The sequence below is a fragment of the Acipenser ruthenus genome, chromosome 16 (assembly GCF_902713425.1).
Source record: "Acipenser ruthenus chromosome 16, fAciRut3.2 maternal haplotype, whole genome shotgun sequence".
In the NCBI taxonomy this organism is placed as follows: domain Eukaryota; kingdom Metazoa; phylum Chordata; class Actinopteri; order Acipenseriformes; family Acipenseridae; genus Acipenser; species Acipenser ruthenus.
In genome coordinates this window covers 4,638,824-4,656,537 of record NC_081204.1, presented here as the reverse complement: position 1 = coordinate 4,656,537, position 17,714 = coordinate 4,638,824, and the positions used below count along the sequence as shown (strand labels likewise).

General features: G+C 36.9%; 1 protein-coding gene across 2 annotated transcripts in view; it reads left to right on the top strand.

Moving 5' to 3' along the window:
- LOC117412355 (isoleucine--tRNA ligase, cytoplasmic-like) overlaps nt 1–13,052 on the top strand; it is a 44,065-nt gene extending 31,013 nt beyond the window's left edge. For both annotated transcript variants that reach the window (XM_058988504.1, XM_058988503.1), the window contains exons 24-34: nt 109–211; nt 573–656; nt 2,093–2,267; nt 3,175–3,287; nt 4,332–4,427; nt 5,868–6,044; nt 6,539–6,659; nt 7,134–7,259; nt 9,883–10,026; nt 10,767–10,919; nt 12,307–13,052. In XM_058988504.1, the coding sequence (XP_058844487.1) occupies nt 109–211; nt 573–656; nt 2,093–2,267; nt 3,175–3,287; nt 4,332–4,427; nt 5,868–6,044; nt 6,539–6,659; nt 7,134–7,259; nt 9,883–10,026; nt 10,767–10,919; nt 12,307–12,389 (1,375 nt within the window). In that variant the 3' untranslated portion in view covers nt 12,390–13,052. The remainder of the gene's footprint in view (nt 1–108; nt 212–572; nt 657–2,092; nt 2,268–3,174; nt 3,288–4,331; nt 4,428–5,867; nt 6,045–6,538; nt 6,660–7,133; nt 7,260–9,882; nt 10,027–10,766; nt 10,920–12,306) is intronic.
- Nucleotides 13,053–17,714: the final 4,662 nt, after the last annotated feature.

Genomic DNA, 17,714 nt, shown 5'->3' with positions numbered 1-17,714 from the left:
CTGTCCGCTTGAACATTCTTTCATTCTACAAGCATAACTTACTACATGTGTGTTTCTTAGTGCCGGTTCAAGAAAAAAAAAAACCCCAACAGCGTTTCTGTATTGCAGAGTGTCGTTGATTGATAAGCGCATTGAGAGCGCGGTGTCCCAGATGCAGTCTGTCATTGAACTGGGCAGAGTGATACGAGACAGGAAGACACTCCCTGTGAAGGTAAGACTGCTTGAAATTTCTGCAAACTGTATGGGTCACTATTTAAACACACATTAAATCATACATGCTTTCCCCCCAGTTTCAGTATAGAAATGTTGTTTCCCTTTATTGCAACTCGTATGACCTTAAACTTTACAGCAGGACAAAAAAAGAATTGCTCTGTTTGGATCCCACTGTACCCTGCCTTTGTATTGCAAGTTTTAAAATGGGGTGACAGAAAGGATGAAAAGATGCTGACCTACATTCTTTGTTGCTTTCCTCATAAGGATTCGCTTGGCTTTTATGTAACTGTTGTTAATGTCATTTGTTTTTTTCAGCTTTATTGTTGCTGTTGGGAGTAAAGATGTTCTTTTTGTTTTAGTATCCTCTGAAAGAAGTGGTCGTCATCCACCAGGACCCTGAGGCTCTACAAGACATCCAGTCCTTGGAGAAGTATATTCTAGAGGCAAGTCATTAATATGCAAAACCGGAAATGCACATTTCTTTATTCTGATTTTGATAGGAGCTTGTATTTATAAATTGGCTGTTTATTTGGGGCTTGATTTAAATAAATATACTGCTGCAGAAAATCCGAGGATATTGAGAGGTGTTTATTTGCTGTTTTTAATCCCTAAATCCTGTATCACCAAACACCCCTCCAGAGTCATTAAGAATGATTTATAATGTCTATTGTAAATCTCTGAATACACATATTTGTTATGCGTTATTTCTGATCCGTATTGTTTTCTCCGTGACACTGACTAGTGTAGGTGACCCACAGGAATTGTTAATATTTTTGGAATGAAAGTTCTTCCCTTGTCAAATATTTTGAATTGCAGCATAGTGTCTTTTTAATAAGCAGCAAAAAGTTGATATCTTCAATCGAAAGGATTTTTAAAATTATTAATTGATATGAAAACCTTGTTGATGAACACAAATAAACCTATGGGCATTTTTAATCTAGTCATTAAATTGCTATATAACAGTCAAGGTGTTTTTTTTTCTCTTCCCAATATGTAAAGTGCATATAAATAAATGCATTAGGTATATAAATAAACTGAATTCATTCATCCCGAAGCAGCTGTGTCCCATAAATGTTCTCGTAAAGTTGACCAAGCACTTACATTACTGATGGTAAATGACAGAAAATTAATTTGTATCTCAATAAATCTGAATTTCATGTTGATGAATAGTGGAAGTATTTTTTTTTATGTCGGCCCTGCTGCAATGGAACATTCTAGTGCTGTGCCAAGACAAAAAGCTTTTCGTTGATTGTAAAATCTTTGTCATGATTTATTTTTATTTTTTAAATAACTGAAATCAATTGAAATTAAGTTTCACACTGCATGTCAATATTGGAATTTCTGTTGATTTCATTTTTAATAGACAATTCAGTCTAGGTTCACATACAATGAAACTGTTGGTTATTGTAATCGATGGGAGATTCTTTGGTTTTGTTAATTTGACTACACAAACCATAAGCATAAAAAAACATCAACATAAAAATATTCCCTGTGAGGGATTGGTGTTCTTCAGAATATGAAATGACAGCAGCAAGTATCTTTGGCATTTCACAGGCCAGACACTGCCAAGCTTCTGCAAAAACAGTTTTAGTTGTGAAACTCAAAAGCACGATGTTATTGTTGGACAGGAATGTCGTAGTTCTGATCCGCACTCTTTAGGGCCGTGATTGTGAAGTATTGACAGCCGTGGGAACTGCACTTTTATCATGACATGCTAATACCACTAGACCTCTTCATTGCTACTCACTCTTGCTACTCCCTTCGATACAGATAAGACGATGTAGTCACTTGGCTCCAATGTGCCAATATGCATGATTTTAGGATATATTCATTTATGGGGGAAACCATTTCTTATGCAGTTTTTCACTTTGTTCTCCAGGAGCTGAATGTTCGTCAGCTGACCCTCTCGACTGACAAAGACAAATACGGCATCCGCTTGAGAGCAGAACCAGATCACATGGTCCTTGGCAAACGCCTAAAAGGAGCTTTCAAATCTGTTACTGCGGCCATTAAGGAACTGAAGAGTGAGCAGCTGGAGACTTTCCAAAAGACAGGTGTGTGTGGATTTAAGCAACCCCCTCAAACCCAATTTGAGGAAAGGAGGTGATCTGGGGAATACTGGGTTTTATACAGGCTGTGTTAGAGCCTCTTTGTGTAAAACCGTCGCCTTTTTTTTTTGGTGTTTCATTTTGATTCATTCTTTAAAGTACACAAGTGTTTCTTTTCTACCTGGTACATGTTTAAAAATAAGATTTTTGAAGATAGAATGTGGTACTGCAGAATGTATATTTCATGTGTTTGAAGAGTAGCTATGCCTTTGGGGGAAAAAATGCTTGTGGGTCAACTTTGAAGAATTTCTGAAACTGGTAATAAATAATAAATAACAAAACCAAAATGTATTACCATTCAATAAACTACCATAGTAGTTTAACCCTATCGTCCACTTCCACCACCACCACGCCAATAATGCACCTGTTCTGAGAGAACTTTATATTGGCAAGAATGCATTTTTTTCTGCTGTTAAAAAGCATGTTCTGATGGATATGAGAATCCCAGTCAAAATCCTTTGACATGAATGAGCCCCTGCAGGGCATGTCTGAAAACAGGACGCAGCAACTGCAGGTCTCCTGCTAGAAGAATATCTGTCTGAAACTATTTCCTAAACCAGTAAAATAAAAGTGCTCTATAATCAAGACTTCCTTAACCACCAAGCTAGTGATGTTAGTTTAAAAATAATAATAATAATAATAATAATAATAATAATAAATTAATAAATTGTCCTACCGATCACATGTTCCTCCGTCAGTGCTCTGTAGTTAGAAAAGAGCAGTTGTTTGATGGAGGATTTATTTTGTTTACAGTTGATTATTCTGTTAAACTGGATTTGATTCAGGCAGTAATGACCATTACTGAATTACTTATATTCTTCCCAGCATTGCTAATAGCAGTTACTTGTTTCAGGTACCATTGTGGTGGACGGGCAGGAGCTCCATGAGGAGGATCTGCGACTCATGTACACCTTTGACCAAGGCTCTGGAACTGCCTCCCAGTATGAGGCTCACTCCGACGCACAGGTAGGGGACACACATACACACACATTTTAACTCTGCGATACAGACAACACATGCGTTTCTTGTCAACTTTGCAGACTGTTTTGTAACACTAATATGTTGTGTGAAGGGTGTCTCTCTTACTGTTATTCAGCAGCCAGGACCTCCTGGCATTGCTTTGTAGTTCTCTCCCCTAAAACGCACACAGACACCCTGTACATAACTTACATAGCACTGCAGTCATAGTACTGGTTTCCAAAAAAAAAAAGTTTTTATTGCTGTCACTTGTTAAAAATAGGTGGAGGAAATGTATGTGAAGGCTAGGTCAATCAGAGATCTGAACCACTGTCCTGAGAATTAGATTTGTGATGCTTGCGTCAAGCTGGCGATATGGTTCAACTCATTGGAGCGAGAGTAATTGTAGATTTTGTGCTGCCAACTTTGTGACTAGCATTTGATCAGAAGAATGGACTGACAGATACTGGCCACTGAAGTGTTTGTAGCTCAGCAGGGGTAGCTGTGAAAGGAAATCTGCCTGGAAAAGGGCAGACAGGGCACTGTAATACAAGTTATATTCTCTTTTCTTTTAGTAGTTGTAGTGTTTTTATTTTCTTTCAGAATATCATTTGAAAAATAATTTATTAACCAGATAGTTAGGTAAGGTACATTTTTCCAATGGAAACATGTATGTCTACTTTCAAAGTCCTTCAAAGTAGGTCAGTAACTGTTGGGTAAACTTAACACTAATACCATTTCCTGAGCAATTTATTCCTCTATGGACCTAGCTAAAGACATTTGTACTTAAATTGGCATGGTGCCTGAAGGGGTTTGCACAGATTCAACTCAAGTAGCTTTAAACTAATGAAATAAAATTGTATATGCATAAGTTGTACTTTACTTGTGACCTACTTAAATCTCTCTCTGCTATTTTTGACAACATTCTCCGGACTAATCTGGGTCTCGACAGCTTCTGAAATAAGAAGGAAAAGGTCATTCTCCAGTTATTTGATAATCTGATTTCTTTAGTATGCTATAAGAAGATTGACGGATTTAAATTGTTTTTCTTAGGTTTTGGTTCTGCTGGATGTCACCCCAGATCAATCCATGGTGGATGAAGGAGTGGCCAGGGAGGTTATCAATCGTATCCAAAAGCTTCGTAAGAAGGTCAGTGTTGAATTGGGATCATTTCTTCGCCTGTGCTTTTAATTTTTTTTTTTTTATTGTACATTTTCAGATTGCTTTTTTGTATGAGAATAATTAATTTGTGTTTATCTAATGCAAATGAAAGTTTCAAACTTTGTAGTGTTCCTCTTAAAGAATGTTAGATTATCTTTTTAATGAACTCGAGTTTTAATCTCTGCATTAGTAGCTTACATTAACCAGCTGGTGAGTGTTATTACTTTAACTCTATTGGTGTGTACACAATATAACCCACATGATCCCTCTATGGAGAGAAGTCATACAATGTGCAATTGATGATTTTATATATATATATATATATATTATTGAAAAGCCGGTATCTAGGATCTGTTTTTCCCTAGTGTTTTACAGGCATTCCCTAACCTTGTTTACCCACCTAGCTTCATAAAAAGAATGACAGCATTGCAGCTTTATATTGGCTCAAGATTACTCATTGCCAGGTTTATTTTTGTTTTAGCTGCTGATCTGAGTTCTAAGCATTGAGTGAATCTGTTGTGTCCTGACTTTATTGTCCACTTTTTACCACAGGTACTTTCCAAGCTACTTGGTTAGATTTGTTTTTCCATAGACTTTGTACCCTGCTATATGTTCTGAAGCTATCCACGAATAACTGCAAGGTTAAAAACTGCTGCAGTTTTGTTTTGTTTTGTTTTGTTTTGTTGGTACGATGCCCTGGTTTAGCCACAGGAAACCTGCCTGGCTTTGAACTCAAGTTTGAAGGATCAGAAGCTTTCGGGTGATTTTTATTCATTCAAACTTTTCAAAACATGCTTCGGAAACTTCTTGATTGCATCTCAATCTGCGGTTAAGAGTTGGGCAGTTTACCAGGTTCAGTTCCTTGGTTATTGAAAAGCAGAGAAAGTTTCCATAAAGCAATTTAATATTTAGTGACAATGTAACACAGTCTCCACTTGCAGTGAATACACGGGGAGGGGCAAGAGGAGTAACATTTAGAGGCCTTGAAGTAGGTCGCAGCTGAGGCATGCATGCTTTCTTTAGCAAGCGAGGAGATTTCTCTTGAGAAACAGTTAGAGGCAGTCACTGAAGTAAATTGCCCAGCATGCAGCAGACTGCTTCCTTCGTTTAAGGCTGATTTTACTCTCAAGGCAGAGCACGATTAGTGTCTGAGAGGATTTAGAAAAGATCAATATGTTCTGATGCGTCAAGGTTAGGGCTGTTTTGAACTGAATAGAAATGCTGACAAGTCTGGGTGGCTTAAGCTGGAAATAATAATGTGATATTTTGTAGGTATGCAGCTATGAGCATATGCAGTACAACATATCTGAATTTGAAGGGGGTTTTATGGTCATTCAAACAGCCAGTGGGATGACCATGTATTTCACCTTGTGGATATGTTGTGCTAGAGAGATTAATCTTTTTTTTTTTTTAATATATTTTTTAAAGGGTCATCTAGTTCCTTCAGATGAAATCACAGTTTATTACAGCTCAAAACCAGCAGGTGAATACTTGGAGAAAGTTATCCAGGCTCATACTGACTTCATACTGGCAACTACCAAGGCCCCATTGAAAAACTACCCAGTGCCTGCAAGTGCAAGTGTGATCATTCAAGAGAAAACAAAGGTAATGACAATGAAGAAGGATTAGATACAGTGTTTTGACAGCAAGTACAGTATGTAAATACAAAAAAAGCACAGCCCAAATCTGAATGGAAGCATTAACATCATTAAGATTGCTATTTTAAACAGACTAGGAACCAATTAATATCATCTACAGGAACAGAGACCGAAAACAGAAATCAAAACTACGTTCAGTCTCATTCAGAAACCATTGTCTTGCCACCTTTTTTAGAAGTGATATTTTGAGGCAGAGTGTTGGGTTCTTGACAACCTTTCTTGTTACGAAAAGCAAAATACAACTCCGGCCTCATTAAATGTCATACAGGTAAATACTCAATGTAATTCTATTATCTACTGTATGTGATTGTAAATGACCAGTATTTTAAGAATGAAAAGCCTTTTGTAGTGTTGGTAAACGGTACTTGGGAGGGAACACATGAAATAACCCTCCCCTGTTTTTATTTTTTTATTTTTTTATTTCTTTAAATGTTCTTCCAGCTGAAGGAATCAGATTTGGACCTCACTATTGTAAAAGGGGCTTCAGGAGTAAGCGCTCCACTCTCTGGCCCTGCATGTGCCTATGTCAATGTAAAAATAACAGTCGACAACAAAGATCAAGGTAAGCAACACCCCTAGTGCTGGTTCTGCACCCAGTAGTTCTCAGGAGATTTTATTGCACTATTTTCAGAGCTCTACCATGCAAGGGGAAGGGCATTGTCCTACAATTCTCAGCTGTTACGTCGTCCTTAAAGAACATGGCAAAAACACTCAGACGTGATTTATACTTATATGCTTTAACCGACATTTAGTTTTGGTTTGTGTTCCATCGGCGTATACATACTGTAGTGCTAAGCAGCTGCTTTTTAAAATTTTATTTATCAGAAAATGCTCAACCACTTCCTAAACATTTATGATTTTTGTAGCCTAAATTGTGTAGCCAACCATTCTTTTTATCTCAATGTTTTTAAAACCGTTTTTTTTTTTTTATATAGTGGAGTCATTTTTTGAGATGAACTGTGTGTGTATGTGTTGTTTTTAGTGTAATTTATTTATAAGGTTTTTGGAATAAATTCTCGTTTCCTTTTTATTGAAGCTGGTGTTATTCTGCTGGAGAATCCCAAGGGGGATAATACACTGGATTTCCACAGACTACTTGGAGTCTGTTCCAGCATCTTTGACCTTCAGAATACGAAACTGTCTGTATATAATGGGAAAACGGGTATGTGCACTTCTACTGAGCGGATCAGTGAAAGACAATTAATATCTATTTGTAGACAAAGTTCCACAGTTGTTGCATAGCTGTTACCATGCAGTAGGAGGTGGGTGTGATTGTGCTTCTTGCTCCACATTTTGTACAGAAATACCAGGAATCTTCTTAGGGTTGATTTCAAATGGTAATACCTTCCCTGCTTTTATAGATTTGTGTGACCTTTTCCATGTTCGAGTTAATACCTCCATTTCACTGGAATGGAGTCCTCTTTTTTTAGCTACTTGGCAACATGGCTTGAGCAGATAGCTGGGAGTTTGGAAGCTCTTCAATTGCACAGATTCACTGTGTTACCCTTGGCATGTCACTTAAACGCTTAATTGCATCTGTGCATCCAGCCGTACAACTGGGGAAAAGTCTGTTGTAAATTAGTTTTGAAACCTCATTCAAAATTATTTTTAGCAAGTAATTTCTAAAATTAAGTAGGTTTGAGATTTATTCTATAAATAGTTTTTTTTTTTCATGAACTGAATTGCTTTTGATCAAATTAGTGGATACTCCGTGTAGACTTGTTCTGTGTTAAAGCATAGCGCACATACTTTGATAGGACATTCTACTAGCTCCAGCTACTAGGAATGAGGGCTATTAGAAGATTTCTGTCCATCTGTCTTTACACACGTCGCACTCACATTTTTACTTGCATATAAAGAACCGCTTATACATTTATGAGGAAACTTGGTAAAATATTCGAGGGATCAACAAATCAGGCAGTCTATGGCGCATGTAGCCCACCAAAAAGGTTTTCTCTTGCATTCAATGTGTTGGCAGTCTTGCCAGTCAGCCTTGCTGAAACACTGCTCGATCAGAACAATGTTTTGCACAGATTTGAGTATATTTTAATGTTTTTGTAAGTGGGGTAAAATGGCCAACACCTGGTCACCTCTATTCATCTCTTCCAATACTTTTTGGAGGTTGCTCTGTATATTATACATGTTTTCCAGCCAAGAGTGCTTCTGATATTTGTCATTTCTGCCCTGGAAGATGCACTGCATCTTCCTGACGCTTTAGAACACAGATTTCTCCAGAGCTTTCCCTGTCGGCGGTGTCTGGCAATCTCCTAGATACAGTGCACAGTTTTTGAAGTTGTTTCTGTCAACTACCACAGCAAGGTAGAGATGGAACTCGCTGGAGAGCGAGAGAGAGAGAGAGCGAGAGAGAGAGAGAGATCAAGGAATTCTGAGTCCACACATTAATTCGATACTTTTTTGGTTTGCAGTTTTTCTGTTTATCGTACTTTTTTGAGTCAGATCTTAGGAAGGTCTTTTTAAAAGGACATACCACTATAAATTCAACTGTAAGATGAAAGAGTAGATCACCAGGACCTACAATGTATGCACATATAAACATGCAAGATTGACATAGAGATATTCATATTTCCACCGACTATGTTATTCTTAATAACTTGTGCTTAAGAATGTCTTTTTGGTTTTCAAGTTTCATCAAAATTGAATAAGCTACCCTCTAGATATATTAAAATGTAAGTGACCAGACGCAGCAGTTGTTGATGCATAGTTCACCCCCTAGTCTCTGTAAGTCGCTCTGGATAAAAGTGTCTGCTAAATGACTAATTAATAATAATAATAATAATAATAATAATAATAATAATATGTGCCAGATGGATGTGACCTACAGAAAGATTGTCAATTACGTGTGCTAAAGATGTTCATTAGCAATTCACAAGCAGCTGAATGCATAATTTGAGAGTGTGACATACTTGCAGGTGTATTTACAGTGACTTGCCTCTCCCGTATCACCCAAGGGACCTGCATGCAAGCCCAGTGGGAGGATAATAAAGTCCTGTAATTCCATCTTCCTTGTAGTCCCTGACAATCACTGCATGTGCATGGCATTCTGGGGTTGAAAATAAACCACACACCACGGCAAACAATAATTGAGACCGATTTTACTTTTCAGAAGCTGCGTCTCTTGGTTTATCAGTATTGTAGTGTGTTGCTTGTGATGAAATGGAAGTGTGAGTGACTGTTTTCTGTTTGCTCTCGTGCATTGCTGAACTTGGTAATTTGTTTTATGTACAGTGGACGTTGTTTCCAAACAAATCCAGACCAGTAACCACTTTTAATTAATGGACACGTTTCTTTGTTTCATCATGTCCCAGCACTAATGAGAGCTGAAGACTGGGTTCAAACAGTTCCCTAAATACTCACTTGGGGCTACATTAGTGTCATTCTTTGATGTTCATCTAATGAGGGTAGAAGGAAATTGTTGACCCTAGAAACCAGACTTGTTTATTATGAGATAGTTTTTCTTCTGGTATAATAACAGAACAAGCTGCATTACATTTGGGTTCTGTGTTTTACATGAGTGCGCACAGCACTGAGCCACAATTTTGAGAATAACGCTTTGTTTTGCATATGTTGCATTGTGATGGCAATGGGATGTCTTAAATAATCGTATGTCACGTGTACTATGTTGTGGCCTTTAGTATTAGTGCAACAGACACCAGCCCTTGTAACCGTGTTTGATTTTTGAGTTTCTTAGTCTTTTTTATTATACTGCATTTAGTTAAAGCGCCCATCCTGAGGAAAGTTCTGACTTTGGCTAATTCTGATTTCAGAACTCACCAGCAAGACTGATCTCCTGGCTCTGAATGGGAAGACTCTGCATGTGACGTCAGGAGCAGCTCCAGCCGATGCCTCCAACACTAACACACTGCTTTGCCAATATATTAACTTACAGCTGCTGAACACAAAGCCACAAGGTTAGTGACTTTTTTTTCTGGATTGAGAAAACCTCTTGAATTTAATAAATAAATAGCACAGATGTATTTGTTTTAGATAATATTATGCCTACAAGTATTCACACCACCTTATCTTGTCATTGCAAAATGGTCTAATTCACATTGATATCATTACCATGTAGAAACATGCAAATATCACTTCAAAATGTCACATTTTTTCAGTGTTTTTTCATAGCGTAAATGAAAACGAATTGTCTCAACAGTTTGTTTTTTTTTGCAAATTCATATATAGTCCAGACATGTTTTCACTCAGTTCTGGAGTAGCAAGGTACTATAAGAGTGTACCAAAATTATATAAAAAAAATAAATAAATAAATAAATAAATAGTTAAGATGATAATGATCAGTCAACAGATGTATTGCTTTGTTTATAACTAATAAAGAAAACCAAATAAAGAAAATAAGCCAGCTTTCCTGATGGATGCCTTTGCTAAAACAGTGAAAATAAAGACAAAAGGGCACATTAAAAACCACCAGATAGTGGCTGTTTTAGACCACTGACCTCACTTTAAAAGATAGACTGGCCTTTGGGAAATTGCTTAGAAGGGGTCACAAATACCTTGATCTGTTCTTCTGATTGGTAAACAGACAGAAGTTATTGTTTCAAGAAATTGCTGACTCAGATATTCCTGGAAGACTACAGTACTGAATTATTTAGACATAGCTCTGGGTTGTGTTGTAACACTTCTGTCTGCCACCTAGAATGCCAACATGGAATTCTGGGAACTCTCCTGTTGGAAAACCCAGTTAGCCAGAATGGGCTTACATACGAAGGGCTCCTGCATGAAGCAGCAAGGGTGTTCGGTATCAGAAGCAGAAGACTGAAACTCTATCTTGACAAGGCTCTAACTGAAGGTAAGCTTTTTGGGCTCTGTTGCCAAGGATAGACCTTTTTAGTAAGTTTTTAACTTTTTTGTACGGGTTTCTACATCTGAAATGGTCCTCTAAACAATTATCTTTGACTTAATTACAATTTCTGTATGCCACTTTTTCTTACCAACAGCTAGCTTGCAGCATGGTTGCAGTAAAGTACCCTCCATCATGCACTGTTAAGGTTTTTAAACTTGCATATAGACAGACTATGACTCCTGGCTAGGGCTGTAATGCGTCATTGCGTTTGAGGCACACCACTTTGAGACCTTGCAGTTTGTATGAACAGAACAAATCTAATTTCTGTCTGGTCACTTACACCGTACTGAATCGGATTAAAAACAAACACGGTATTTGTAGTTTGTTCTATTACCAACATTACATGGAACTGTGCAATCAAAATGATTTGAAAGTTAAATTTGTTTTGCTCGCACGAAGTAGGGAACATCCCTCAGGAACCCAGAGCTTTACAACCTGGCTTCTTCTGAAGCAATGAATCTGAGCCGTGACGCAGAAATGTTAGATATACACAGCCACACAAGTTCTTCATTCATTTCAGGGTTACTTCCTCAAGGATGGCAGGATTTTATTAGCAGTTTTTATTTTTATTAATATTTTTAGCCCTTGCTGCTGATTTTTATTACACATATTTCTGGTTATTTATGGCGCTCACAAAGTTTTAGAGAAATAAGTGGATGTGTGTTTTTTTTTCCTTCAAAAATGTATTTGTTGTGCTGCTCCATTTTTCAGCTTGATGTGGTTTTAAAACCTTTAAGAAAGATGAATTTTGTACTTGTTCAAAAAAAAACCATTAACTTATTTCATTTGGTCCTGTGTTTACAAAAGTGAAATTCCTAATTTTGAGGAAGCTGCTCTCATAACCTTTTCATAATACTCTGAACCTTTGGGGGCGTGTATCACCGGGGTGTGTGTGTGTGTGTGAACACATTCCACATCCTGTGTTTTGTATGTGATAAAACAAAAAACGAAGGACTGATGACATCTGTGATGGCAACAAAGGTGTGAGATGTTTCTGTCTCTTGGAAATGTTGCATTCTGAGGTTTTTAATGTTGTCTCGATGAACGGTGACTATATTAAGCAGTTCAGTCAGTAACACTTGTACAGTCAGTGTTTGCAGATGACCTATGACCCGTTGAGATGGTCTGTTGTGAATGGTTTTCCACAACACTGACTTTAGGTTCACCCAGCACTGTAAATCACTAGATCTTAGCATATGTAGAAATACAAAAATAAACTAGTACAATTCTTTGAATGTGTTATATATGTCTCTTCTGTATATACATTATAATATACTGTGTGTTGTTTTTTTTTTGTAAAAAGACAGTAACTGAAGTTGCATGTATTTTTCAGAAGTCACACAGGACTCCTCGCTGAAGATGCTCAGCACGAAGATGGTGTACATCCAAGTTTTACCAACCACTGCTGAAGCATAAGGCTTTACAAAACAAATACCGCTTTGCTTCTTCAAACAGTGGAATTGCTGATTTTAAATGTAGTAACCCAACAATCAGAATTCTTCCCAGGCACATTTAATTACTACCAGAGTAAAACTCTGATTGGGTACAGTGGCTTTTATTTGGTCCTTCTGATTTTGTATTTGTATTTAGTCGTATAGTAAATATTTAAAGTTACCTTTTCATCTCACTTCCTTTAAAGTGTTGAAACTTTGTGTCAGACATTATGCTGTTTGCAGAATGTATTGCATTTAAGATTATGTCCAGTCCTTTTGAGCTGTAGCAGTCAATGCAATGGATACCCTAAGTGTGACTGCCATTGAATTAAATAGATAATGAAATGCTACTTTAAAGCACTTACCTATAAGGGTGTGTCTGGGCTAGAATTGACATGAAACATTTGAATGATCTTGGCTGTATTTCTGTCTGTTTTAATGGGTGAACTGTCCTTTTGAATTAAGCGGTTAACAGTACCTCATATTATGAAATGCTGTATCAGACATTTGATGGACATGCTCGGGTAATGTAATGAGAGGACATGGGTTTTCAAGGAGGTGCACAATACAAAGGCTTTCAAATACGTTGTTTTGCTTGTTTGTTTTTTTTTATCACAAAGGCTGAACAATAAAGTACTTCCTGATATTTCTTTTTTTTCTTGGATAATTAATTTTAGAGAGCGATCTGTGGAGTTGCAGCTTTCTCATTGTGGACTGCCATGGGTCACTCAGTCTTTCAAGGATGACTTTGTTCCTTGGCAGCGGGGTGTAATTCCTCTAGACCGAGGAGCTATGTGGATATTATAACCCTTACCGTCATACAAGACCAAAGGTTAATTCTTAATTGCTCAGTAATCTTTAAGACTAGTCTGTTGTGGAGATATATACTCCGTCCTTGCAACATGATCACTTCTCGGTCATTACAACAAGATTGAATCTAGAGATAGAATAAGAGAACCATGGGGCTCCCGAGTGGCGCATCCGGTAAAGGCACTGGCCAGGTTGTTCTCCGCTCACCACGCAGCAGCGACCCCTGTGGTCTGGCTGGGTGCCTGCGGGCTTGCCTGTAAGCTGCTACAGAGCTGCGTTGTCCTCCGACGCTGTAGCTCTGAGGTGTCTGCATGGAGAGCCTGCAGTGCGTAAAGAAGCGGGTGGCTGACGGTACAGGCTTCAGAGGACAGCGTGTGTTCATCTTTGCCCATCCCAAGTCAGCACAGGGGTAGTAGTGGTGAGCTGAGCCTAAAAATAATTGGACATTCTAAATTGGGAGAAAATAATAAAATAATTGGCGACTACTAAATAAAAAAAATTTGAAAAAAGAGAACCATATGTACCATTTGCTACCACAAAGGTCGCTCGTGGAGACTGCTGTTTATCCAAAGGGTTTATCCTTTATTTGAAACTAATATTTAGATTGTGTAAGAGTTTGTGTTAGTCTTCCCTGGAATTCCTAAGTTATAGATATTTAAAGAAACAATAGAGATGTAGCAAACATAACATTATGAGGGTCACACTGAGATTAAGCGGTATTTCAAAAACAATGTGAACATACTGTATATAATACTTTCCATCTACAAATCAAATCACAGAATACACTTAATTGATATGAATTATATTAGCATTACAGAATAACTGGCAAATCCAAGCAGCTTAGTTTTTTTTTTAAAAAACATGTAAACAAGAGTAACCACTGTAATAAAGTATATACAGGACAGGTTTAAGATATTTAAGATATTTTAAGATGTTTGGCCACCCCATTTCACTTTTCAGTTGTTTTATTTGTGTTTATTCCTTTCCCTGTGTTTTTTTTCTTTTGTAACGATGCAAATGCTATTATGCACTCAGTTTTTATCGGTGGGTACATTGCACCAATTTTAACAGCTTTATAATAGAGAAATGATCATTTAAAAGCAGATGCATTCCTGGGACAATTTGTTTCTAGCACAATGGGAGGTGCTGTTGGAGAAGAGCTATTTTAGATTTCTACTTCACGTGCATCTCACAGAGAGACTCACGTGAGCTGTACAGGAACATTTAACGTTTAGCTACATTTGCTACTAAAATAGTCTGAACCTGTATTTGGAAAATGAATGCAACATGCTCCACTTTTTTTATTTTTACAATGTTGAATAAGTGTTAGTGAAAAACAGCTCATCTACATGAAGAGTGTATTTATTTGCAGTCTAGTTCAATTTTCCCTGCTGCATATTCAATGTCTCGTGACATGCATGCAGTTTTTCAGATCCTCTTTCTCACTTAGACAGTGTGAAGATACCTAGCTAACATTTGCATCACCTCCAGCAAATTTTAAGATCACTTGTGGAGGTAAATTGCAGCACTTTGGACTCTGATCTTATAAATACTGTAATCTTTTTGTTTTGTTTTGTTTTAGTAGATATTGAGCACCATCTTTTCAGCAACTTTTGAAATGTATATTTCATCTGATGATAAAGAACATTCTGGTATTGAAAGCTAGAAAAACGAAACCTATAGGAGCAGAAAAACTTGATTATTCAAATTCTTAACTGTACACAGAATATTTAGTATGTTGACATGTCAGACTTGATATTGCTTGTAGCTTTTTGCTTTGATAAGTTCTAGGTTCTGGTAATTAAGCTGCTTGTGTGCATAACAGTAGCATTTTCCTGCAACATTACCAGCTGTTCTGCCAACCTACAGTAGCTAATGAAATCAAGCGAATGTGCAGCGCTTAACAATGCTCTTGCATTAGATGCATATTAATTAAAAAAAAAAAAAAAGTGAGCAGCATTTTACAGCCAATAATTAATATTCACGAATTCTATACAGTATTTCTCATTGGCATCTTATTCATGTAGTCTGCAGTGCCTCATATTTGTGCCTGGCTTATTTTAGCCTCAGAATTCATGAGAGACTGCAGTGGTTTGGCTCCTGCATCACTCCTCTGTTATGAAGAATGCCTTTAGTCTGAAAAGGAGGAATTCGAACAGAAGCCTGATAGCGAGTGCGATTTCAGCAAGGATTTTATATCACAATGTCTGCCAGGCTATATGCTACATGTAAGAAAAACCAGCGCTAGGACTAGTGAGACCTGGGTTCAAATCCAGCTCAGGTTCACAAGAGGTCAGCCACCAAAGAACATTAGTCAGAATCCTACAACCAATTCACATTTCTGCACAAAACAATACATTATAGTACATGTTCTCAAGAATCACAGAAAGAAATAGAATGCAAATTGTATATATATATATATATATATATATATATATATATATATATATATATATATATATATATATATTTTTTTTTTTTTGCCTGTAAGGCAATTGTAAACCATCAATCTACTTCAAAGGATAAAGACAAACTTCTTTTTCATTAAATGTCCAAGGACTGTAATTACAACCATGGGTGTCTCTTTGTCATGAGAATACAAGATCAAAAGCTGAAAGTGAGATTTTATATTATGTCTCAAGATCTGGTAACTAGGCTAAAATAGAATACATTCAATTTGAAAGTGAACTCTTCACTCTGGGTGTGCTTGAGCACATTTCTTATAATTGAAAAAAAAAAAAAAACGAGCTGTAAGAAGCAGCTCCAGTGAATTGTAGATTCTTTATATCTCTAATTGCTAAAGGCTTTTTGTTGGCAAACCCAAGTAAGTGCTGGTTAAATCCTCAGGAGGAAAAAATAAATGAAGTTGTGATTTAATTTCCGTTGTGAAACATTTAATCTTGACATAATAACATCCCTTTTGTAACTGGTAAGAAATGATGTATGTTCTTCATACATGTAGAACTTACGTAACGTATAAAAAGCCCGCTCAATATCTTCAGCAAGCGTAAGGCTAACTAAAATACAAAGACTGATGAGACCCCACGGGCTCTTTTGTCATTTAAAATATCTGAAACAGTAATTCAAATTTGGAGTGATAAAGGGTTTAAAGATATTTGTAAGCAAAATATGTGATTAAATACTTATTACTGGTGACACAAATGAACATTTTGGTAGTAATATTTATCAAACAAATTTAAGTATTCAATATGACATACATGTGTTACCAAAATTGCCCTTATTCAGCAAAACATATTTCAGCCAATTATAGTGTATATCTGTGGCTCCCTTTTCCCCTATACACTTGCATTCTCATTATAAGGCAGAACACATATATTTGAATCTCAGGCTCCTGACTACAAGGTTATAATGAGCACTGTACAGAGAATAAATTAATGTTTTTAAATAATGCAAGTGAATGTAATACAGTTGTGTTTATCTTTCTTTCATTAGCAAGAATTTTTATCTTGGTTTGCAGTTTAAGTATCGCTTGGGCAAATGGATTAGCATTGGCTTCCTAAAAAAAAAATGTAACCAAGTAATAAACCTATACCTCATTGCTGGAATACTGACAAGAGCTGTTCAAGACAATATGGATCTACAGAATTTTAACCAGATTGGGAGTGGGTTTGTAGATTGTCTTCCTGCCCTATACAGTGCTGGACTGGAAGGTTCTCAAATCATAATCATATTTTTGGCCTTCCGACAGATTATGTGCAGTCTCTGCTGAGTGAAGATTAAGTACACCTCACCCATCTGTTTATCTGACATGTACCCTCTGGAGGTATCTGTCAGACCAGGTATTAGCCATTAAGCCATCTGCCAAAGCATTCCGGTGCCATCTTCACTAAAGTCCATTCTTGAGCTGTCAAAAATATATTAAGTCTTGTGCATCTGGCCAATGTAAATGGAGTTGGTAGAAATTACACTGTATTCCATTATTATGAAGAATATAAACTACAATACACAACATATCCTGTGCCGAAAAAAAAAAATCAGATGATTGCATTATAAAAAGCTAAAGATAGCCACCAATCAGTCATCTTTAATACCTTATTCACACAACTTTATACACAATTTGAAAGAAATACATTCAACCATTTTGGAGCCATTGTGGTACCAAGAGAAACCTCAAAGATGGTTTCCAGACAGTCAAGAGTACTCAACACATTCTCCATTGGAGGTTGTTACAAATAGTCCCAGACATCCAACATACATCAAGCTAAATTACTCTTTGAACTTTTCTTTCTCAGATTACTTTCCTATTTCTGTCTCTGTGACTTCAGCTCTTGTTCTGTGAGTGTCCTTTAACAACAGGCTACTGTTTTGTCAATGCATTGTGATAATGTCATTTAATTCCACTATTCCAGAATAAAAACCTGTGGAGCAGATGAGCTCTTCTGGAAGAGGTACAAGACAATGGACTGAAGAAACAGACTATCACTCTTACTCAAGAGGCAAAGCAATGCACTCAGAGTGCAGTGATATAGCTAGACAT